The following is a 24,462-nucleotide window of genomic DNA, read 5'->3' on the forward strand; positions in this document are numbered from 1 at the left end:
TTGGAGCAAAGAAACTAGGTAATTGCTATTACTACTTTTTTTATAAATCAATCAAAATTATACTTATTTTTTTGTCACATTGGCAAAAAAATAACTTTTTTTTGGCATGCTGCAAAATTTTAACAATAGTTTATGTGTGCTGTGAGATGAAAAATGTTGAAAATCACCTCTATAGATTCATACAATGATCATGCTGAAACTAATGATATTTTAAGCATTTATAAAAGGTCTGATGAATAGAAACAGTTTCCTGGTTCATGGAAGAGTAACAGTTTTGCTCAGTAGCTGTTCTTTCTTTTTTACTTTTGTATCTCAGTTTCTATATTTTGTCTTACATTAACTGAGTCTGATCTCAGTACTCTGATGTGTTTAGGGTAAATTACCTCAAATTGTTTTTGGGGAAGGATGGGGAATAAATGAATTATGATTAAAGTTTATCTGGATAGATGCTCGCTCTTCAATACCACATAATAAATAATGACAAAGTAATTTCATGCATACTTCATTTTTAAAAGAGGGATTGATTATATATATATAAACCCATTAATCCTAATTCAAATGAACAATCCTGCATTTGTGTAGCATTTTATGCATTATAAAGTTTTTTGTTTTTTGTTTTAAATGTGGCTCAGTTGGTTGGAGCATTCTCCCATATATCAGAATGTCATGGGTTCACTTCCCAGTCAGGGCACACGTCCAGGTTTTGGGTTCAATCCCCAGTCAGGGCACATACTAGAAGGTAACCAATCAATGTTCATTTCTTTCTAACATCAATGTTCTTCTCCCTCTCTCCCTCTCCCTCTCCCCCTCTCTCTCTCCCTTCCTCTCTCTAGAAGCAATGGAAAAATTTCCTTGGGTGAGGATTTAAAAAAAAAATCAATGAATATATCCTCCAGTGAGGCTTAAAAAAAAATTGTGGTGCAATATACATGACATAAAACTTAAACAATCTTTAAGTGTCCAATTAAGTAATATTAAGTATAGTCACAATGTTGTGTAACCATCACCAGAACACTTCCATCATCCCAAACTGAAACTCTGTACTTATTAAACACTAACTCCCCATTCCTCCCTGCCCCTGGTAACCTCCATTCCACTTTCTGTCTCTCTGAGTGTGTCTATTTCAGGTACTCCATAGAAGTGGAATCACAAAATATTTGTTCTTTTGTGTCTCACTTATTTGACTTAGCATAATGTTTTCAAGGTTCATTCATGTTGTAGCATGTGTCAAAACTTCATTCCTGTTTAAGGCTGAATATCTTTCATTGTTTATATACACCACATTTTGTTTATCCATTAATCTGTTGATGGATACTTGGGTTGTTTCCACTTTTTGGCTATTGCAAATAATGCTGCTATTATCACTGAGGTGTAAGTCTCTGCTTTCAATTTTTCGGGCAGGGGGTATACAAGGCCTGTCCAGAAAGTATCTCGCCATGCAATATGTAAAATAGAGACATTTATTGAAGAAGATACAAGAAACATTGTACATAGGACAATGTCACCTCAGTCCCCTTCAAAGTAGGCACCTTGGGACCTCACACAGTTCTCCCAACATCTCTTCCACTGTTCAAAACACTCTGCAAAATCCTTTGTTTGAATTGCCATCAGCTGTCCCACCATATTTTCCTGCATCTCATCGGTGGTCTGAATTCGCTTCCCTTTAAAAGGTGATTTTAGTTTTGGGAAAAGCCGGAAGTCACAGGGCGCCAAATCTGGGCTGTAGCGGGGCTGAGTCACCAGGGTGATCTGCTGTTTTGCAAAAAAATTCTGCATGAGACATAATGCATGAGTGGGCATGTTATTGTGATGAAGCCTCCAATCACTGGTTGCCCATAGTTGTGGCCTTCTGAATCACCTGACTAGTCTCCACCGAGGAGTGTTCAAGCTTAATGCAAAATTTGATGCAGATTCATTGCTCTACTCGCTCAGTCATTTTGAATGTGATGGCCACACAGTACACATGCTCCCTCAACAGCGTCTACTGCCCCTACTGACAAGTACAGTGAAGTCATCATTGTTCACACGTGCGCATTCCAGTCCACTCTCCTTGGTTGCCAGGTTACATCGATGCTGGGCAAACTGTCCCCCTTATATTAACAATGACTATACTTTTTCTGGACGACCTTGTATACCTAGAAATGATTTTGCTGGATCACACAGTGTTTCCATCAAATTGTTTTCCAAAGCAACTGTACTATTTTGTACTATTAGCATCAATGTGTCAGGGTTCCAATTTCCCCACATCCTCACTAACACTTATTATTTTTCCACTTTTTAAATAATAGCCAGCCTAATGGGTGTGAAATAATATTGTATTTTCAATTTGTGTAATATTTCTTGATCCTTTCAATGCCTGACAAAGACCTTCTCCAGGGCAGATGTCCCATGTCTTCCAAGTAGGTAAATTCTCAATAAGTGTTTATGGAATGGATGAATGCTAGATTTAAGGAACAGACAGACACCAATTCTATGAGCAAGAGGTATTGTTAGTTTTATTTCACAGAAGAAGAAATTGAGACTCACAGCATTAAGTGATTTGATTGAGGTCAAACTTCTGGCTAGGCACTGCCGACAAGAGTTCAAGTATGGGCCTTCTAGCTCTAAAACCAGTGACAGGGTAACTGATATGCCCAGGTGAATGTCAGTTCCCTGAAATAGTACTCAATATTCTGACCCTGCAGCATAGCTCCATAAGTGACAGGGCCTGCAGAGTAAGGACACAAGTAAGGAAACTGGCTCAGGTCAGATGCATTTATGCCTAGCATTCAAGAAACTGGGCTCAAATCTCAGAGCCATGGTGCACAAGCACATTTTCAATCCAAACATAACAAGATGTCATATGAGAGATTTCTGGTATACCAAGAAGTTCATGGGATACTGCTGATAGGAAAACCATTATTAGTTCAATTCATGGGAAAGGGTAGGACTGATACTAACTCCATCAGGGGTAGTCAAGTAACACAAAAATCTACAGTAAAGAGATTGTGAAACAGTTAATAAGCTTCTACTTCATGCAAACACAAAAAAGTCTATTGCAAAGAGGAAATTCCCAAAGATTTTAAACAAATGTATGAAAATAATCAAAGATCCAAAAATGTTGAGAAGAGACACCTGCTTTCTCTGCCCTGTGTAACTTCTTTGCAGACCTGTTTGTATCTTTATCTCCCCTGCAGATATCCTATTGTTCTATTAATTCCTTTCCTCCCAAGAGGTTTGTTTGTTTACTTATTATGATAGAAATGTATGTTCTCTGGTTCTAGGATTCCTTAATCCTTAACCCTGAACCTGCAGGATCAAATATGTATTTAATATTAGTTTTATGACCTTAGATAATGAGAACAACCAAGTCTAATTCATGAAATATATATTAATTCAGATCAAATGATTTATTAAAGACTTTAGAACTGGTTTTTTAGAAGGGAAGTTATATGAAAAAAAATCTCAGTATAGCAATATTACTTCTAACTCTTAACTAATTGTTCACTTATTTTAATTTATTTATTTCCATTTTTTTTATTGTTGTTCTATTACAGTTGTCCCATCTGGGGATGGACTGTGGGAGAGGAGGTGGGTGGGTCAGGGGAGAGCAATGAAGGAAAGATGGGACAGATGTCCACTTATTTTAAATAATACTCAATGTAAATCACAGGCAGGCCTATAACTGCCTTTTATTATTTGTTTGAGTGGGATTTGAACCACATATGCTCTGTAGAGCAGACAATGGGCAATTAGCAATTATTAACTCTTAAGAAAGAGTAAATAGAGAATTTATTCTCTTCTAGTTGTCCCTAAAATGTCAGCACAACCAAACTTATGTGTGAAATTCCTAACACAGCTGGTTGCCCCTGGGCCAGGCCTGCAGCCCGCATATCATAGTCAGTTACCATTTTCTGGGCATCGGCTGTAATGTTCGTGTTTTTAGGTACCACTCCATCACAGGACTCAAATCGTTTTACTCGGTTTAGATAGCTGTGGCAAGGCTGGTACCTACTGTCTCTGAAAATATGAGTGTAAATCCGACAGCACTGAAGATTGTCCCTACACAGATGTCACTCATTTACTCCATTTGGATACGCCCTCTGAGCAGGAGACAAGAAGGTTGAGTCAGAGGCAGGTCCTGGGCACGTGCACAGAACCCTGAATGGCGCTGAGAGGAAAGTGTGTGTCTGATCTGTAGGTGGGGAGGGGAGAGGAGATGCTGAGAGACCCACTGTTGAGGAGTGGGGCCAGGCCACTGTCACTGGGGCTGAGCATTTGCAGCAGGGAATGAAACCTGTGCCGGCCTCACTGCCACCCCCAGTCCTCCCCCTCCAACCCCTCCCCCGAGTGAGGCCCACCCTATCCACAGCACAGCTCTGCTGGACCAAGGAGGGTCCCAGCGACCAGGGCCTGCCTCTCTGAGGCTGTCCCTGTCCCTGTGGGGTCCCTGCTGAGGGTTAGACAGGCACATAGAGAGGCCCTTAAGCGTTGATGGAGGAGATAATCAGGGAAGGTGGGGGGCGGGGGGCTCCCCCGTGCAGAGTAGGAGAGAAAGGAAGAAAGTGGGTTTTGAGAATGGCCTGGGGAAGTCCCTCAGTGTGCCCTCGGCTCCCTCATCCCCCAGTTCCAGGTGTACCTGGTACGGCTTCATCCAACCGCCAAGTCCTGGAATCCAGGCGGGGATGTGAACATGCCAAACCACAGGAGCAGGAGCAAGAGCTGTGGGAGGGGTGCATGTCTCCAGTGTCAGCTTTGGGGCCTGTTGGCATCAGGGAGAAGTACACTGGGGCCCTTGTACTGTGGACGGAGGAGGCTTCTTGGAAGGAAAGTTTGAACATTTGACGAATGTGGGAAACGTTCAGCAAGCATTCAATGCAACAAGCAGTTAATACGTGTGCATCCACTCTGTGCAGAGCTTGTGGGGGATTCTTCAAGGAACTGGAAACAAGAAGGACGTGGGTTCCACCCTCAGGAGCTCTGAGGACTCTCAAAGCAGGGAACACAGACCCACGGACCATGTATACGGCCACAAAATGCCAACAGTCACTGACACGCAACGGCCTGGGCGGGGTCACTGGTGAGAAGAAGAGGATTCTGGCCCTCGGGACATTTGAGTCCCATCCAGCTGCCGCTTTCCAAACCCATGTTTGATATTCCATTTTAGTCATGTTAAGCTTAAGACTAATGTGGCACATTTAAGTAAAGACATTCACGTGTGGAGCTCAGAATGTATAGAAACATAAATGAGGGATAAAGGCAATGGGTAAGATCACTGAGGAGCAAGTGAGGGGAGGAAAGGACACCCAGAAGGATATGTCGGTGGGAGCGGCTGGTGGGCAGTGAGGAGGTGGAGGCGGCCCAGGAGGTGTTGTGTTATTTTAAGGGGGGAGGCTGTATTGACAGCAATGTATTTCCTGATATGAGAAGCTAGGCTGCTCCTCCTTATGGTGATGGCAGGATGCAGCATGCAGACCGCCTCTGCCGCTCATCAGCGAGCAGAGCTTCCTGCAGCCCGAGGTGGGCATGAGGACGACGGCCATCCACCAGCCCCCAAGGATTGCGGCGGTTGGCACTTCACACATGTCCTTGTCACTGCGTTCAGTCCCACTGCACCCTTCCAGGCAGGAATGACCCACTGTGGGGTCAGAGAAGTTGGGTCACTTACCCAGACCCAGGGACCAGCAGGAGGGCAGGTCAGCTTCCATCTGTCTCTCCCGCAGCCCAGGCCTGGCATGAACACGCACCAGTTTTAGAATCTGCAGCCTGTGGTGTGTCTGAGCTCATAAGACGGGACCTGTACAGGGTCTGTGAGGAAATACTGTACTCTACCTAACAGAATTCAGAAAGAGCGAATTGACTGACCAGTCAAGCCTGGCTCTATGCTGATACATTTCAGCTGTGTTAGGTAATAGTGGTCAGTTATCAAACCTTTTCCTCCTCTCATTATTTCAGCAATACTTTTTTCTTTTTCAGGTCCCTTTTGCTCCCACCACCTCTTTGGTTCTCTTGTACTCAGGTTTCAAGCCTTCTTTCCCCACAACTAGCGATATGTGCCCCTCTGCCCTCTCTCATCCTGTCCCTTACATCTGCTTCTTCCTCTGCTCTTTCTCTGACTTGTCCTTTCTATGTCTAACAAGCAAGTTGCAGTTCCTCTCACTTTTTGCTTCCCATCTTGATGTGACAGTTTTCTTTTTCCAGTACTCTCTATAGTTCTCTAGTGCTCTGCAAAGCAAAGTCCCAGTGGTGAGATTGAGTCATTTGTAAATCTAATCATAGTGGTTTTTGTGCTCAGGCAGCTGCTGTGGACAAAGAGGGCAAGGTAATGCCATCTTCCTTCTTTGATATGGTCAAATCAGCATCACCACTATCATCTAGTCTTATTTCCAATTAATTTCACATTTTTCATGTACTTCTTTCCCCAAAAAAACAATCTGAGTGCTTTGTTCTATACAATCAATTCTACCATTCTCTATCTCTCCCTCTGGGGTGGGATGGGGAACCAGCCCACCGTAGGAAATCCTCCCAGATGAACAAAGGAGCCTCCCAGACCGCTGCCCTTCCCTGTGTGGTGTGTGCATCTGGGCACCAGGGCAGGCATTCCGTGGCACTCAGTTCATCCTCATCTCTCATCCACACCATTTCTCCTCCTCCCAACAAAAGTCACACTTCTCTCACCAATCTCCTGACTTACATTTGAAATAAGTTATATCTGTCTGGGGTGTATTTCCATATAGAGTGATGCAGATATGTGACTTTCACGTGCATATCAACGCTCTGGTCACCTTGTGTTTCTTTTGGGTACAATCCTATATGTTTATGCATGTGGAATACTCTTGTACTGACACATGGACTTATGTGGGCTTAATTCCAAAAGACATGGGAGGAATGTAATGGTAATTAAACATTTCCACATAAATCCGACACACAGATATGATAGCTGGGGGCGGGGGATGCATATGGGATTACTGTCAGGATTTTATTTTGCATAGGTAAAGAAGGGAAGTGATTTGCGCTGCACTAATAACGAGTTATTATGGGCCACTGGCAGTGACACCCGTACAAATCATGTTGTACAAATATTTCTGTCTGTGGTCCAACATGCATATGGCATTATAGTCTCTGAGTGGATAATAGCAATGTCGAGTCATCCTCTCTACAGGTAATATATGAAAAGAATTGCATGGTTCAGCCCTGGCCAGGTAACTCAGTTGGTTAGAACATGGTCTTAATATGCCAAGTGTGTGATTCCATCCACGGGGGTCAGGGCTTAAAGAAAGCAGTTATAAACATCCTGAAAATCTAGTTTGAAATAACAAGTACAACATTATAATCACAATTTCAAACTCTGATTCAGTAATCTACTTTTAACATAAACATTACCTGTCTTATTCCTTTTACAAAGCTTTTGTTTTCTGTTATGTTCTGAAATATGGACAGTTACAGAATCATTCAAAATATTACCCCTGTTAATGATAATGTTTGTTCTATAAGAAGGCTAGAACAAACATTTGGGGAATAGGAAACCAAACCCATAAAGGATTTAGTTACACTTTCCTTCAGAAGAAATTTACATTCTCCTGGTATTGTCTAGTGATGTCCATTAGGTACTTTGAGCAGGGAAAACAGCTCAAAGAAGACATTCCTGTGGATTCTGGCTCACAGTTTATCATCTGAGTATCTGATCTCAATTAACTAAAGAGGCGTCGGGGGAGCACTCCCTGGAGTTATCCTGCACGCGTAAGAACTGAATGGGGTAGGACCCATCATCACCAACAGGCCAGGTTGGTGGAGGAGGGCCAGGCCAGGCTGGACTTTGGCAAGGACGCTAAGGGGTGCAGGGAACTCGCGTTGGCAGGGCCCTGGGAGAGGCTCCGGGCTGCCGCGCCCCACCCTCCGCGGGAGCCCCTGATTGGGTCTGCTCCTATCTGCCCACTCCAGCCGGCTCCTGCGGGGCAAGCCAGTGAGCCCATCCAGCGCCAACTGCCTAGTCCTCGCCCAAGACCAAGATAAAGTGGGCAAATTTTGTTCTTGAGACCCATGGATTTTGCTACGGTGTCGGGAGGACAGCCGACCTCCGATCTGGAAGTTTAAGGAGCTGTGTGCTTGGACTGGTGAGTTTTGATGTAAGCTCTCTTTGAAATTAAACTGGGCTTGAAGGTAAAAATCACTGGGCGGGGGGGTGGGGTGGCGTGGGGGTCGGGGCGGCGGGCGGGATGATTCCCCTTCCCTCTTGCATTTTTTAAAACTAACCGCTGTGGTGAAGTTTTTGTTTACAATAAATTAGAGTTTCCGTCCTTTGTCATTTAGGCCCCTAGAAGCTCGCGGTTTAAGTGGTGTGACAAAGGCTGTTTGTATCAAAACTAGCCTGCTCTAGAACTCTTCCTCTAAAAAGGAAAATAAAATGATGAGGGAACTGCAACTCGGTCAAAACTTATCTTCTTCAGACGAACAGCTGTCGCTTGTTCTGAGCGAATGAATTATTCTATCCCCTAATGAAAAGTGTGTTGAGACCAGTTGTTTCATATGTAATTAATATGTGATCGATCGTGCGATTAAAAAAAAAATTCCTCTACAGCCGACCGCATTCTAAATGGAGCCGCGCCCAGCGCCCCGCGCCCGGGGTGGACATGTAGTCTCCCTTTCCGGATCACTAAGTGGAAGAAGCTCTAGCACGCCTGTGGGGTAAAATCTAAACTTCTCTGATGGGTTGTTCTTTGTGCCTGGGGACCGGCGGCCGGCTGCTGGTCCGCGGTCGGGGCTCTGGGCCGCCTAGCCTCCGCCCCGCCCCTGCCTGGCCGGCCGCCCCGCGCGCCCCCTGGCCGGCGCGGCTCGAACTATGGAAAAGAGACCCGGAGTCTTCGGCTCGCTCTGGACCGGGCGGGGTCTCTTAGGGCCGAGAGGGGAAGAGCCGCGAGGAAGCGAGGGCACATTCGTCCGCAAGAGGGGGGTCTGGGACTTCAGGTTGGGACGCGCGTCTCGGCGCCGGGAAGCGGGGGCGGCCCTACCCGCGGCGGGGCCGGGCTGCGGGCCGCCAAAAGCGCGGCGGGCGAGGAGGGCGCGTTTCCTCCCCGAGCGCCTTTGTTACCTCTAGCTTGGGGGCTGGCGCCGACGACCGAGACCCCAGGCCGAGTCGCCGCCCAGGTGCAGCAGGTAGGCTGGGGGGCCGGGGGAGGGCCGGAGCTCCGCCGCGGGTCAAGTTTCCCCGGGTCTGGCGGGTTCCCCCCGCCCAGCCGCGAAGCCGAGACCGGTCGGAGCGCGGGAGACGCGAGGCCTCGGTTTCCGGCGCGGGCGGCGGGGTCCTGCAACCTTGCTGCTGCCGGTAGGCTGCAGGGATGAATTCGGGTAGAAAGCCTGCGTCGTGGTGGGAATTAGGAACCGCCGTAATGGGGAAGCTTTCGGCGAGTTACCGGCCGGGGAACGGAGACAAGGAAGTGGGCAGGCCGGGGGCACTGGGAAAGGAGACCTCGTCCTAGCGGGAAGGTCCTGCCATTCTGTTGATCTTTTGACTCTGCCGAATTTACTTTGCATCCCCAAGTGACACAGTCAGTTTCTTACTCGAATACTACCTAGTTGAAAGCAGCACCGACTCTGACTACACACCCTGTACCTTTTCTTTTCCAGTGTTGGTTTTCATAGCTTATGGGTCATGTTAAAGGGACACCTATGTTGAAGCTACGGTGGCGGGTGGTGGCTCGTAGCTCATATTTAGGGTAATTCTCTGATGAAAGTACAGCCACTGGAATTGGATTTGTTCCTCTGTGCCTTTATTTTGGGAAACTTTGTCTGGTCTCTGTGGGGGGAAGGGAGAGGGATGTGAGAAGCTGAAACTGACCCAGAAAAGGATGATTGAAGGTACAGTAGTTGTATTAAGTAGCGGCGCTGTAAAGATCCCATCCTGAACTTCCTGAAAAGGGGGACTGGTGATGAGCAGCTAAGGTTTTAACTTTCTCAAGAGAAACTTATGGTAGGTTTTATATCTTGTTACAGGGGAGGGGGTGCTTCTTTTCTGGGTCAGCTCTTTTATTTTAAAGCAAGATACATTCAATACCGGAAATATTTCCTTTATATACTTGGAAGGACCCTTCTCTCTCCTGCTCCTTCTCCCTCCCTTCCTTACCCCTGTCCCAGAGGCACTCTCCATGAGTTTTTATCAAATACCCTCTGAGGATGAGGCTGACTCGATCTAACCCACCTGAGTCCTTCAGGGGCTTACCCTGACACCTTATGGGGAGGAGTGTTAGGAGAGGGAAAGTTCAAGCTGAAGCTCGGAGAAACTGTTCCTGGGGAAGTGAGAAATGAAGGATGATTAGGAGGAATAAATGATACTGCACATAAGTACTTTACCCCCCACCCCATGCCCTCAGAAGGTGAAGATTTTCAAAATATAGACTATAACAAATAAAAATGTCACTTTGTATTTCTCTACAGTGGACCTCAAATTTCCCTTCTATAAAAGACTGATTCAAATGATGTTATTGTAGGAAAAGAAAATAACTTTCTAATTCTCAAATATAGAACAGCTTGAATCATAACTCATGGGTTTTGAAATGGGTCATCTTTTAAAATGGGTCACTTTGGCTAGAATCACTGCACTTGGTGACTTTCAAATTTGTAAAAGTAGAGTTCTTTCTGAGGATCAGTTGCACTAGAATGTACATAACAACAGGATGTGGTGGTAGAAAGAAAGTGGAAGAAATTCAGAAGGAAATTATATCTTTTCAAAATAACAAAATGTATCCTATCTTTTTGGGATTTTGTATGTGCTCAATTCAACAGACCTAAGCTTTGTATTTGATATCACGTTATACCTTTTTGGGTAATAATATTTCCATAGCCATTATTTTATTCCCTTGTTAGAATAGTCATGTGAGGAGATGCATATATTGCACCCCTGTTCCAGAAACTGAGGTACAGCATATTATTATAAGAGCTCTACCATTTGGCATGGAATGTCTGCTAGCAAAGGTTTAGCTAGAACAGTGTAAATCTAAACTATCACAGTGTGCATAGGTATAGGAGGTATAAGAATCTTTATGTTTCAAGATAAGAAAGTTGATCTGGTCTGTGGGCTTCACTTTAAAACTGATTTCTCTTTTCTATCCTAATGGCTTGGACAGAAAGGGCCCAGAGGTCTGAGAGGGGGGAAACATAAACTATTTCCCTCAGCCCAAACTAAATATAATGGGCAAAAGGGTTTTGGACAGGCGAGATGTGCCTAGCACACCTTCCTCCAAAGAAGCCCTTTTCTTTTTTTTTTTTTTTCTCCTAATGTGGAACATTGTAAAATTAATCCCTGCCTTTTGTCATCTAGTAGTTATGGATTGAATGATGTCTTTTAACCCTTTTTGCCAAATCTGTTGCCCCCAGAACACAACAAGGACACCAGCCTGCTAAACCAAGCACGCCGTTGTCTGGAGACAGCCAACTGACCTGGAGTCTGCACGATCCTTCCCCATGTGGGAAGGCCACCCTCCCCTCCACACCCCCACTATTATTAGGGATTTCTGGACCCAAGGGTAGGTAGGACAACGACCATGTCCAGCTTGAAGCAGCTAGAGGAGCTTGAGACCTTCGCCCATTGTCCTTTACAAGATTACAAAGGGTCTTAATACCTGAGAGGGAGGGATAGTTATTTTTTACGAACCATGGGTATGGACTTGGGGGGGGGGGGGGGGGATTGCTGGGAGAGGGAGATACTGGGTGGAGGGGAGTAAAGGGGAGAAAATTGGAACTATTGTAACAATATAATCAATAAAGAAAAGCTGGGGAAAAAAAATGAGAAAACTAAGACCCTAAAAAAAAAAGAAAGTTGATCTGGTGAGATTATCACACTTTGAATAAACAAAAGTGATTTTTTTACATTGTAATGCTGGAAATTCAGAGGCTGAATTTGATCTGTAATTTTAAAGATTATCTTCCATAGTGAAGGCTTTAACACTAGAAGCCAGTTTTCTACAGAAAGGAATCTTTTTTCTACCATGTCGGCAGGTAATAAGCTTCCAAGTCAAAATACTATTACACAACTTAACAGCCACCTAAGATTTCATATTTTGTCATTTATTCCTTTCCTCCAGTTCTTTCTGATAGTTCTCTAGACAAAGTAACTTAAAAGGTTGACTGAACTCAGGTTTTCGCCATAATTTACAGGGTCTTATAACCTTTGGTTTTATCTATTGAAATGTATTTTCAAGTGCTTGTGGGAACCATATTGTTCTTTCTTGTCAAGGACAATGGAAGACCATGTTCAGTCACTTAGTAGTTCCCAAACATGTGTTTGGGAAATGGTAGGTGGCCCTTAGCAATCAGATCAGTATTTTAAAAAATTCATATATAATGAATATTTTTTGAAAAGATTATTAAGAGTATAGCCCATCATTTTGAAAGGAAAATAATCCCTGAAGACTTTCAGCCATCCGTTATCTAAATCATCATGGTAAAGATGCACGAACAATTTCTAGAGAAAGGAAATTAGCGTATATTGAACACCTGATCTGCGCCATACTTTGTGAATAAATTATCTCAAGTGATCCTTAGAGAGCACTGTGGTGTGTGGTTTAGAGACAGGTCGAGCTCATGTGCCTAGTAAATGGAAGCACCAGAATATAAATCCACTTTTGTTCATGTTCTAAAACTCTTGGTAATTTCATTCTCTTGCCTCCATCAGGTCAGTTCCAGTTGTGCTGGATCATTTACTCTAATAAGAGATCTACACAGGAAACGTCACTGAAGCCTTCTCAGCATCCCACCTGCGGTCTGCCACAGAGTACGTGAGAAGTTAATATTTGTTGAATGAATTAAATGTAGGCATTACTTATTTTCAGGGCTGCCCAGCATAACGCCTGGACCAGGGTAGGTGCTTAATAAATGGTAGTTAACTTATTATAATAAATATTGTTTAAGTGAGACAGAAATATATTATATATACCTAATGTTTTACACCATTATTTACTGTTTGTACTATATAACCTGCCATTGGATGATAGGCTTATATGTATAGCTAATATAATAGATTTATACTGGGCTAGATTGTCAACTTATTTCTAAATCACTATTTTTCATATTATAATTTGACCTTAGCTCTGTATGACTCTTCTTTCATTTCATCCATTACTTATTCACCAAATACTTGCTTAAAACATGCCCTCTGAGCCCTATACTTTTTCTCCTTGCATTCCCTCCTTCTCACCTCTTTTTATAAACCCCCTTTGCCACTTTGGCTCTCCTCCCTTAAATCTCCTAATCTTCTTTATGGAGGAAAGACTTTATGCACCCAAGGGACACAGACTCGCAAAGCCACTTTTGCCCACTGTCTAGTGCTACTGGGATCAAGAAAAGGGAGCAGGGCAAGTTGAGATGGAGGGTTAGCAAAGGGTACGTTACAAAGAAAATGAGAACAAGCTCTGACAAAATGCAGGTGGCAGGTAGCAAAACATAAGTGACTCCGAAGTTCAGATGGTGAAGCAAATTCTTCGCCTTCTTGGGCTGTTTCTCTTGGCCCTGCCCCACCTGCTCCCCAGTCTCGCATCCTGATGGGAGCGCCAGGAAGGGCAGCTGTGCCAGCACTGGGACCTGGACCTGAGCTGGAATTTACAGAGGTTACGTGGTGAACCCCATGTCTCTGCACTTTAATTTCTTCTTCTGCAAAACGGATGCTGTGAGACGTGAGGGAGTTACTATGTACGTAAAGCTTATGCTGTACAGTAAACACAGCCATGTTAGTGGCTGTTGCAAGAGCGGGCAAAAGGAGAAGTTTGCTTCTTAAGTAGGAAAGAACAAAACTGACAAGAATTGTATTTAAAACGGCAAGCAGCCCTGTCAACCCAAAGAACTGTGCTCAAGAATGAATACAGAGGGCTGAGCTTAGAAAAGCAAATGTTTGACCTTTACGAGGCCTGCTTTACATTTCAGCTTTTTTGTTTGTTTCAGATTCTATGTACTCAACCTTGTTACTGGAAATTTTCAATGACTTTTCATATAACTCCTGAAATATAATAACACATACTCTGCAGTCCTGTGTCACCGGTTTCCTTAGCACCTGTCTTTACTTAGGGCCCGTCCTTATTTGTTTGTTCATTTGGTAGTTCCCTGTCTTTATTTTTTCTATAACTAGCAAACAAAAGTCAACACCCTTGTTTAACTTAGAAAGAAACATATAACAATTTATTCAATATATGGGTTAGGTATTTATTACAAGATTTTTGTTGTTGGGTTTTATAACTCAGCTTTGTCCACCATCTGTGCTTGCTGTATTGGAATATAAAGCATTCAGACTAACACTGAATCAAAAACTAAATCTTTAAGTGTATTTTTTGTGGAGGAATGATAACTCCACATGACTTCTAATCTTTGCCCATGGCTTAAGCAAAAATTTCATCACTAGTCATAGCCACAAAACACCTAAAGACAGCTATTGGGTAGGATTTTTCCTTTTTTATAGGCCTCATTCTGAAAACAATCAATCTGATTAAAGAATAAAGTAAAATTGCCCTGAGTGGTGTGGCTTAATTGGTTGGGAGTCATCCCGCTAAGCAAAAGGTCACCGGTTCGATTCCTGGTCAGGGCACATGTCTGGGTTGCGGGTTTAGTCCCCCACTGGAGTGCATACGAGAAGCAACTATTAAATGTTTTTCTCTCACATCAATGTTTCTCTCCCTCTCTTTCTCTCTCCTTTTCCTCGTTCTAAAAAGAAAATAAAATCTAAAAAAAAAAGGAATACAATAAATTTGAGAGACTATGTGAGTTATGAATTCAAATTCCAGATTGCTTCCTTCCTCCTTCAGCAAATGAAATAGGCAAATAGTACTAAATAGTAATGAGTTGTGTTTCTTAGCACCAAATAACACAACTCATTTACTAAGAAAAATCTATGAAAATCAAATTATAACCTTGTCATTAAATTTAGCGCTTTTTATTCCTGATTTCTCTTAACATGGCAATTTGGTTCCTGAGGCTTGGCCCTAACTATGTTTAACAGGGAATAGAAGTAAAAATTCTTAGAACATAGAGCAAACTGTAACATAAAGATGGGACAGAAAAAGTTCTCTTTCTTCCTTTTGTGTTATGCCTGGACATGAAACAAAAGTTGTGTCTCACCTTGACTTTGTCATAAAAGTTTAAATGTAAAGGTATGAAGTATGGAGGCTTTTTAAAAACATTGTGACTTAGAGAAGCATCACTGGTTTATGATCCTACTTTTATCACTTTTCAATGTTGTGCCCCAAGGAAGCGCCCTGACCTGCAGTGTGCCTTAGAGAGGGAATGGAGAGGCTTGGCGAGCCTAGGAGTCCGTGACACTCACGGGGATGAGCAGCTGGCAATATGTGCTGTTTTATCCTTTCTCTCTGAGGCAGGAGGTGAACGTATCAGCTGAGAGTGAGGAGGACAGGCCTTGGGAGGGGGAAGACCTAGCATGCTGGTGAAGAGACTTGGGGAGGAAGAAGGTCCAGGACAAGTGAAGGACGGTCACACAGCATGTGCTCTGCCATTTGCAGGGAGGCTGCCTGCCTGGTGTGTCACATGCTTCTCCAGCAACCTGCCAGGTGTGGTAGGAGCAGAGAAGATGGGAGTGACCCAAGTTCTGGGGTTGTGAGATGGAGGGACAGGAACCGAGGAGAGGATGACGAAGTGCCAGATGATTCCTCATCTGAGACAGGGAAGTGGGTAGGAAGAAAGGTCAGGAGCTTGCTGGGTGGGGTGAGAGGACTGGGGCAGGCAGGGGTGGGCACAGTGTCCTAGATGAATATATAGAGGCTGAGGTTGAAGAGTGAGTGTACTGGAGAGTGTGTGAACTAGAATTCAGAGGCAATGAAGTTCCAAGTGAAGCCACACAAAGGACTTTCTTGCTGATAAGTTGTCCTGTGTATAGCTGGGAGGAAATGTGAACACATGGTACATACATCATGAAATAAGGGTTCCTTAAACTTCTGAGTGTCTTCTTTATGCTCAGCGTGCCCCCGCATCTGCAGGCCTGTCTACCTCCATCTCATTGCCTGCTGGACTTCTCTACCTGCGTGTCTGCAGCACCTCACACTCAGCACAGTCTGAAGCCAAGCATGATCCCTCCTCACTTTAACTCAGAAAACCAGTTTTTCCTCCTCAGTCAGCAGTGCCTCAAACTAGATCCCACTCCTCCTCCTTCACCCCCATCCCAGACCACTCATCAAGCACTGCTGGGGTTTTGTGTTTCTTCAGAGGGTCTTCTTTATTCCTTCCTTCCTGCCCCACTTCCACCACCCAGACTAGGTCCTCCTCACCTCATCCTGCGTCAACACGCGGCCCTGGGAGAACTGGTGTCCAGATCCCCAACCACCTGCGTCCGTTCTTCATGCAGTCCCTTTCGCATAAAGCTTAATTCATATCGACAAGGGAGTTATCATTAAAAACAAAACACAAACCTCTGGGGCTTCCTGCTGCCCTCGGCACTCACTGTCTCCTTCGCCTCATCATCAGGGTCTCCATGAGCATGCCCCGACCTCCCTGCTTTCAAACACATGCCTGTTCCTCCAAGATGGCCCCAACTGCAACTCTTTCCTTTCTTGCCTCAGACAGACGGCCTCTCTTCCTGCAACCACCTGAATCCTGCTCATCCTCAGGCCCTCCTGATCCAACTGTCTCTGCTCTACTCTCAGGGACACTCTTATTGTGCCTGGAGTGGGTACTGCCCAGCTTCGCGCTGACACACAGGCTGTACCTTCTGTGTCATCCATGCAAACGGTGTTTTCATGTGGGCACCACGATTCTTGTATCACCTGGACTGGAGGTGCTTTCAGACCGGAGGCTATAAAACACTCCTTCATGAGTCCCGCCTTGCCTGGAAAAACTGTCTCCATTGCGCATGCTCGGATACTTGCAGATTCATTGAAACATTGGACACTGAGGTTGTTTAACTTAAAGTGCAGACCTCACATCTTGATTAAAACTTCAAAATTTATAACAGGTTTGCGTGGTATTTTAGGATCACATATGTGGACTCAACAAGGAAATGAGTTGACAGTATTGGTGAAGTACAAATAAAAATGAGAGGTCATTTTGGGAAACTTGTAGCCTCTATGTGCACTAACTTGTTTTTTTTCCAGAAAAGTTTAAAGAGCTCCCTTCGGAAGAAATATTGTTGAGTAACCGAGGGCCACACAGCTCCCATCCTTTCTGATGTTCCTACTTCCGTTCTTTCTTCTTCTGACTACTATCTATGAGGAAATCGAATATTAAGGGTATCTCTTCCTTCTCAGTCCACAGAGAAGCACACCCAGGTCATATTCCAATATTTGCATATTCTCCTTTAAGCAGTTCTTTGTCCTTTTCTCTCCCACAGTCTTTCCTGTTTCCTATGTTCAGCAGGCTCTGAGTCATCTGTAATTTCTACATCCCTTCATGAACAATACATTGAAATTCACTCTGATTTGCAGATGAAGTCACCAAATCAGAGTGCAGTGAGGGGTGCCCGAGGTCATACAACCAACCTGGCCCCCAGCGGGGTAGCCCTGGGGTGTCTAGCCTGTTGATGGTCAGTGGTCAGAGCTGCCGGCACACAAAGGAAGTTGCAACCACAGCAATCTGTTGTGGACGTGCTGAGCTCGGCAAGCGTTGTTGGGTCGTTTCCTGCGAGGCCCAGCATTTTCTCTCTCCAGGTCGGGCAGGTCTGCGGGCTTCTGCCCATCCCCTCCCCTTTGAATTCGGAAGCTAGAAGATGTGCTTTGGAGAAGCTATGAGACTGCAACTCGGAAAAGTGGGCATCAGCTGCATGTGCTTGGTCTCCATTAGCAGAACCAGAGTTGGGGGCAACGTTGTTTAGTTTTAATTAATGAACTTAGGTAACAGAGGGGCTTTTGCTTTTGGTTGGGGAAGGCCACCTAGTCACTATGTTCAGTTTGGAGGAGGTCAGGTGTTTTGTTACAAAAGAGAAGCTAGGTACTATCAAAGAGTAGTTTCCTTTTCCAAACCTTCACTCATCTGATCAGTACTGTCCCTGGAGTTTAGTTCTGATGGATGTCAGTGGTGGGTAAACAATTCAAGCTCCTGCAGGTGAAGAAATCTTGTTTCAGAGCTTTACATGCTGCACCAAACGGAAACAAGGCGCATGGGTTGTTGGCTTCATGTCAGGTTGTAATCATTTTTCAGAAAACTGTTCTGACTCTGAGGTCAATTGGGAACAGTTGAAGAAATATAGGAAAACAATGTAAATGTATATATATGTGGTGGGGGTGTGGGGGGATGAAATGAGTGTTATGGGCTGGTTGCTGGTTGTAGTTTTAGAAACAGCAACAAACCAACTGGATGAGAAATAGGCACCATTCATTGGGGAGATACTAGGCCCTCTGTGACCCAGTGTGCGGGTGGGAGCTGAGGAGCCTGGCTTGTGGGCCGACTGCCTCTCACAGTCAGACTTGGAAAGAACTGTGCAGTGGCTGCCAAGCACAGCTGCTCAGAAATGGAAAGCTAGTTTTGTGGTTCCAAGGTTTCTCCCCTCTTTGTTTCCTTTCAAGGGTCTGTTGGACTAGAAACGGCAGGTTAGTTTCACCTGAGAATTTTCTCAGAATTCTTAGACATGCTGTCTTAACACATTGCGAGAATCCTCATCATTTCTAAAAGGCATCTAAATTCCCCGGTATGCAACGTGTTAAAAACCGGCTGTCAAGAACCCTCTGTTACTTTGTGTTAAGTGTCCAGTTCCTTCAGTATGTCTGGTGAGGGAGGCAGAGGGGATCAGAGGTGGGCCCTTATTTAAGTGAGCAGTGAAGACTGAGAGGAAGTTCTCCACGCCCCCACCAATGAAAGTGATTTTTGCAAGGCTTGGCAGATGGCAGCCTTAGAAACTGATGTTTCCTGCAGCCTTTCTCACCCTGCTTAGAGCATTGGTCCATGACCTGCTAGACCAAGGCGGAAGTGACTGATAAATTGATCTATCCCTTACAGCAGCATTTCTCACCTTTTTGGTGGTGAAGCACCATAAAAGTGCGTTTGACATTACTACCCTGAAGGTACTACTTGAATACACTCTGCCAGTCTCCATTCTCGTCTTTGTTTTTCTTTTTTAATGCTGGTTGTGAGTCCCTAACTGGAGCTAGCCGTTTTAAAATCGATGCTCTAGGGAATAAGATGTTCCAGTGCTGGTTATCTCTGGATGAAGTCTCCGTGGGCTTGGCTCTCATCTCCGTTCCTCCTTGAACTTTTGTATGCCTGGCCTTCGCAGTAGTTACCCCAACATGCGGTAATCTCAGGGGACGGGAAATATGGCTGGATACAAAAGGTCTGAAGTCTGAAGGAAGCCCCACTGTCAAGGTTAGGAGGGTACTGCAGGGCGCACTCAGTGTGTGCACTTGGTGCAAAGGATAGGGGACAGCAGGATGAGTCCTTTCAGCAAAGCAGGGCCTTTGCCCTGAGGCTTGGGATGTGGGCTCAGCTACTCAGCCAACTCGACCTTGGGGAGCTTGCATTGTCCTTTCCATGTCAATCTGTTGAATGCCCAGGGGACTGACGCGTCAGGCCTGAGGGGAGAGCATACTTCCTCAGGCTCAAGGATGTGTCTTAGTTGTGGTAAGCACTGGGACAGAATCCTTTGGGGATGCAGGTGCTGCCTCCTAGTTGTGGAAGAAGAAGCTGGATGTGAAGGGCTGTGCATTCTGACCTGTAGTTCTTCCCAACTGACTAGCTGTTTGATTGAAAGGGGGCTCCACCCCAAGCATGGTTTTTTTGCACCAACATCCAGAGGACACCTACAAGGTGCAGGCGCTAACATGGGTGCTGAGGGTGGGCTGTCTACAACATCGTGCCTTGCGTCAAGGAGTTCACAGTGTTATTGGGGGCAGCAGTTAAATAAAAGTCTCAATACTGGACGATAGGTGTAAGAAGATACTGTGGTAACACAGATATGAGACATCTGTGGCAAGGGATGGCCCCAGGTCAGACTTCCCAGAGATAGAAACTCATCAGGTTAAGTAGACTTCCTATTAGCAAAGGGAGGAGGGCTTGCCAGGCCACTGGACTGCTGGTACGAAGGCCGGCATGTATGAAATAGCAAGTGGAGCTGAGCTTTCAGCCAGTAATTTGTTATTGTCAACTCATGGGGAGCATCTGCAGGGGTTTAAAGAGCTCGGTTAGTCTCATAGTTAGATCTGAGTTTTAGAAAGGGCACTCTGACTGGAGAGTAGAGGAGGGCTTGGCCAGAGGCCATTTAGTCTACTGCCCCGGTTGGGATGAGCAGTAACAATGCTATGAAGGGGTGAAGAGAGATTTAGAAGAAGCAATTCACAGGATTAAGTAACTGGACACGGAATGGGGCAAAAGGAAGACTTTCAGATTTCTGACATAGATGCATGAAGTAAGCACAGACTCAAATAAGGAGAAAACAGATTCAGCGGGTTTTAGGGGAGAAGACAGTAAGAATGGGTTAGAAATGGCAGCGGCGTACCCCTGTGTGTAAGGTAAATTATCTGTCCACCTCTGTGTATATATCTATGTATATTCCCATTTAATTTGCATAAAGACTTTGAGTTAAGTGGTGTTATTCCAATTTTTCTGGGTATGCATGCTGCAGTGCAACAAGCTGTAGGTAGCTTAGCACCCATTGGTGTTTAAATTTCCAGACTACAGAGACAGCAACTTTTGGCTATAATTCCACAGTTCCCTAGCTTTGAATGTGTTAAATTTGAAGTGTCTGTTGAGTTTCCAAATGAAAAAGTAAAGAAAGAACGTGACTGTATGAATTGGGGCTCACACAGTCATTTGGGTTAGAGAGAGTTTGAACTCTGCTTTTGAGAAGCATATCTCAACTCCTTGATTATGAACCTTGATTTTAAAAAGAAAATCTTCCTCTAATTCCTTCCTGCCTGGTGCAAGCTTTAGTGGATCTTTACTATCATGAACTTTTCATCATTCATCTATTTTGCCTTGGACTATATAGCTATTTTCATCCTGACTCTATTTCAAATCAATATAGTCACAGATATACCCATTTAAAAGATTGGAACTTTAAGTATTTAAGATGATAACCATTTGCAGGGCCTTTTTTTTTTTTTTAAGTTGAGAGAGAAAGGGCTCTGTATTCTGAATGGGGAAACAGTAGAGAACTCTTCTTTCCCTTTCCCTCTACTCCCCTAAAATATAGACAGCTGAATGCCTAAGTGCCAGCTGCCTCATCACCTTTTGTCCAGGTCAGTCCAGTTACATGTAGTTGGTAAGGCATTAAGCTTTGTTTATTGCTTTTTGGTAACCCATTAAGCCATTCATGTGTCGTCTTTTCTCGTCCTAACTCCAATAGGTTACACTTAACTTTCACAAGAGGAAGTACGTGGAATACCTGCACGGAGGCAGTCACCAGGCTCAATGAAGGGTGCCGGTGTGGGAACATCTGGATGTGTCAGTGTCCTCCTTCTACAGTGGGTTCAGTCCTTTTGCAATCTCAGCAAAAATGGTATTAAAAGAAAATATTTTGTGAAATAAGAAGCTCCTTTTATATTTTTTAATGACCAACCTATCTTAAGATGGACATCTCTTCTACAGAATGCGAAGTTCTATGGTCTTGAAGAAGCAAATGCCCATTTAACACTGATTCTAAATAAACATGGACGTCAGAATGTTCGTTAGTGGCAGAAGAGTGAAAAAATGGCAGTTTGTCCATTTATGTGCCACTTGTTTTATACTGAGCCTCATGGTTTTTTGGGGACCACTTAATAATCACATTGTGAGCCACATGAAGTCCTACTCTTACAGATACCTCATAAATAGCTATGACTTTGTGAATGAGAGCCTGTCTCTTAAGCGCAGCGAGGATGGGGCAACTCGCTACCAATACTTGATTAACCACAAGGAGAAGTGTCAAGCACAAGATGTCCTCCTTTTACTCTTTGTAAAGACTGCTCCTGAAAACTATGATCGACGTTCTACAATCAGGAAAACGTGGGGCAATGAGAAGTATGTTTGGTCTCAACTTAATGCCAACATCAAAACTCTGTTTGCCTTAGGAGCACCTTCTAATCCACTGACAAGAGAAGAACTACAAAGGAAACTGTTTCAGGAAGACCAAATGTACAATGATTTAATTCAGCAAGACTTTGCTGATTCTTTCTATAATCTCACTCTTAAATTACTTCTGCAGTTCAGTTGGGCAAATACATTTTGTCCACATGCCAAATTCCTTATGACTGCTGATGATGACATATTTATTCACATGCCAAATCTCATTGAATACCTCCAAAGCTTAGAACAGATTGGTGTTCAGGACTTCTGGATTGGTCGCGTTCATCGTGGTGCCCCTCCCGTTAGAGACAAACGCAGCAAATACTACGTCTCCTATGAAATGTACCAGTGGCCAGCTTACCCTGACTACACTGCTGGAGCTGCCTATGTGATCTCTAATGATGTAGCTGCCAAAGTCTATGAGGCCTCACAGACACTTAATTCTAGTCTTTACATAGATGATGTGTTCATGGGCCTCTGTGCCAATAAAATGGGGATAGTACCACAATACCATGTGTTTTTCTCTGGGGAAGGTAAAACTCCTTACCATCCCTGCATCTACAATAAAATGATGACGTCGCATGGACATGTGCAAGACCTTCAGGGCCTTTGGAAGGATGCCACAGACCCTAAAGTAAAAACAATTTCAAAAGGTTTTTTTGGCCAGATATACTGCAGGATAATTAAAATAGTTCTCCTTTGCAAATTGACCTATGTGGACACATATCCTTGTAGGGCTGCTTTTGTTTAATAGTACTTGAATGTTGTATGTTTTCACTGTCACTGAGCCAAACCTGAATGAAAAACCTTTAAATGTTTGTCTATCCCCTAAGTGAAATATGAATATGAAAAATACAAAGAAGTATTTTGAGAGCCCAGTCTCTCAGAATGTTTCTTTGACTCTAGAAGCTATTCAGTATAACTTAATCTACTTCATTGCCTAAATTCATTTCAAGGAATTTAGATTTAAAGTCTTTTTTTAATCCTCACCTGAGAATATGTTGTTTTTTTTTTAATTGATTTTGAGAGAGAGAGAGAAAGAACCATTGATGTGAGAGAGAAACATCAATTGGTTGCATCCTGTACACACCCTGACCAGGGATCAAAACTGCAATCTAGGTATGGGCCCTGACTAGGAATCAAACCCACAATCTTTTTTGGTGTATGGGTTGACACTCCAACCAATTGAGCCACCCAGCCAGGGCTCAAGGAATTTATATTTAGAAAGGTTTATGAAAACAAAACTAAAGGGTAATAATTCAAGTTCCGAATGCCACTTGTATATGTGCAGTATTGAGGAACCTTGATGTTAGAATAACTGCTTTTGGGAAATACCAACTGAATGTCCAGTATAACATTTCAAAGAAAGGACTATATTGTTAAACTAGGTGTATAAGCTAATTTTTATTGAAGAGCACTTGATGGAAATGGTGGGGGGCAGGGGAGGGTTGGCACGGAAAATATATGAGTCAGGTAAAAAACCTGTGTTTTACAGAGAAGATTTAGAAAAATGTACATTAGGTCCTCAAATAACCTGGTTTTCTTAAGCGTCACTTTGTTATAATGTTGATAAGATGCTGTTGGAACTTAACTCTTGTTTATATCTGTAGCCTACTGTTAAAATTGTTTCATTATACACTGTTTTGCAGCAGTTCCAACAACTATTGACAATGTTAAGTGAGGACTTACTTTACACAGTTTCTTTATAAACAGCCAAATCACTTATTGTTACATCCATGTAACTATTTTACCTAGTGCTGGAGCCATTTAAAACACATTTATATCTTTTTTTTTTTTTCAAAGTTCAATGTAAAATTGGAGAAGTCATTAGCTCTGCCCTAACTGGTCTTTTATATGGGTTGTTTTATTTTTATTTTTTTTCATCATTAGAAAATGACACAAAACCTGGGCAGCTTGTTACCCATAGGGTCCTTCTGTAGGGAAAAGTCATTAATTCAAATAAGCTGATTTTAATTCAGTGAATTTTTCAACTGGTTTTTAAATATTCAGTATAGGTCTGTTTTTATGGCAATTATTTGAATCTCATTTGCATAGAGGAACATAATAATGGAGAAGACTCCACAAGGAAAATAGGACATTAAAAGCCTCTTTTCTCCATAATCTATAAAATAAAATTCTTAGTGTCTAAATTATTTTAATGATTGCTAAAATTAGCCCAGCCCTCCCCAACAAGTTCTCATAAATCACAGTATTTTGTTCCCAGTTCAGATTTTAAAATCGAAGGTATTAAATATCACATCAAAGCTATAGTATCTTTTTAAGAAATCTATTCTTCCATGAAAATAACTGTCAGAGGTATTTTTGGCTTTTAAATATTTCAAACTTGAAATCAGAATGAAAGATGGAAAAGTTGCCAGAATGAGGTCTAAAGCATTTGTAAAGCTGTGTGTTCCTTATAATCAAAGAGATGTGGCTGAGATCTAATTGAGTAAGTTTCATTTATCTTACAAGGCAGGGTAAAAATGTGACCATGATGCAAATAACCTCTCACTACAGAAAGAACTA

The 24,462-nt window shown here is 43.5% G+C and overlaps 2 protein-coding genes across 3 annotated transcripts in view; one reads left to right on the plus strand and one right to left on the minus strand.

Moving 5' to 3' along the window:
- Positions 1–24,462, minus strand: part of MCF2L2 (MCF.2 cell line derived transforming sequence-like 2) — a 220,004-nt gene that overhangs the window by 54,676 nt on the left and 140,866 nt on the right. The gene's annotated exons all lie outside the window — the stretch shown is intronic.
- Positions 8,924–22,973, plus strand: B3GNT5 (UDP-GlcNAc:betaGal beta-1,3-N-acetylglucosaminyltransferase 5). Of its 2 annotated transcripts, XM_090274471.1 has the most exons (3): positions 8,924–9,132; positions 12,647–12,745; positions 21,239–22,973. In XM_090274471.1, the coding sequence occupies exon 3, from the start codon at positions 21,542–21,544 to the stop codon at positions 22,685–22,687; it is 1,146 nt and encodes a 381-aa protein (XP_090130597.1). In that variant the 5' UTR covers positions 8,924–9,132; positions 12,647–12,745; positions 21,239–21,541; the 3' UTR covers positions 22,688–22,973. The 2 variants fall into 2 exon arrangements, with proteins under 2 accessions (XP_090130597.1, XP_090130608.1); XM_090274482.1 differs by lacking the exons at positions 8,924–9,132; positions 12,647–12,745 and adding an exon at positions 12,756–12,831.

The sequence above is a fragment of the Furipterus horrens genome, unplaced genomic scaffold (assembly GCF_987537825.1).
Source record: "Furipterus horrens unplaced genomic scaffold, mFurHor1.1.pri manual_scaffold_1, whole genome shotgun sequence".
Lineage (NCBI taxonomy): Eukaryota > Metazoa > Chordata > Mammalia > Chiroptera > Furipteridae > Furipterus > Furipterus horrens.

What these genes read in the sequence shown, in the direction of transcription:
- B3GNT5 (XM_090274471.1), top strand. Translation starts at nt 21,542, where the DNA reads ATGGACGTCAGAATGTTCGTTAGTGGCAGAAGAGTGAAAAAATGGCAG.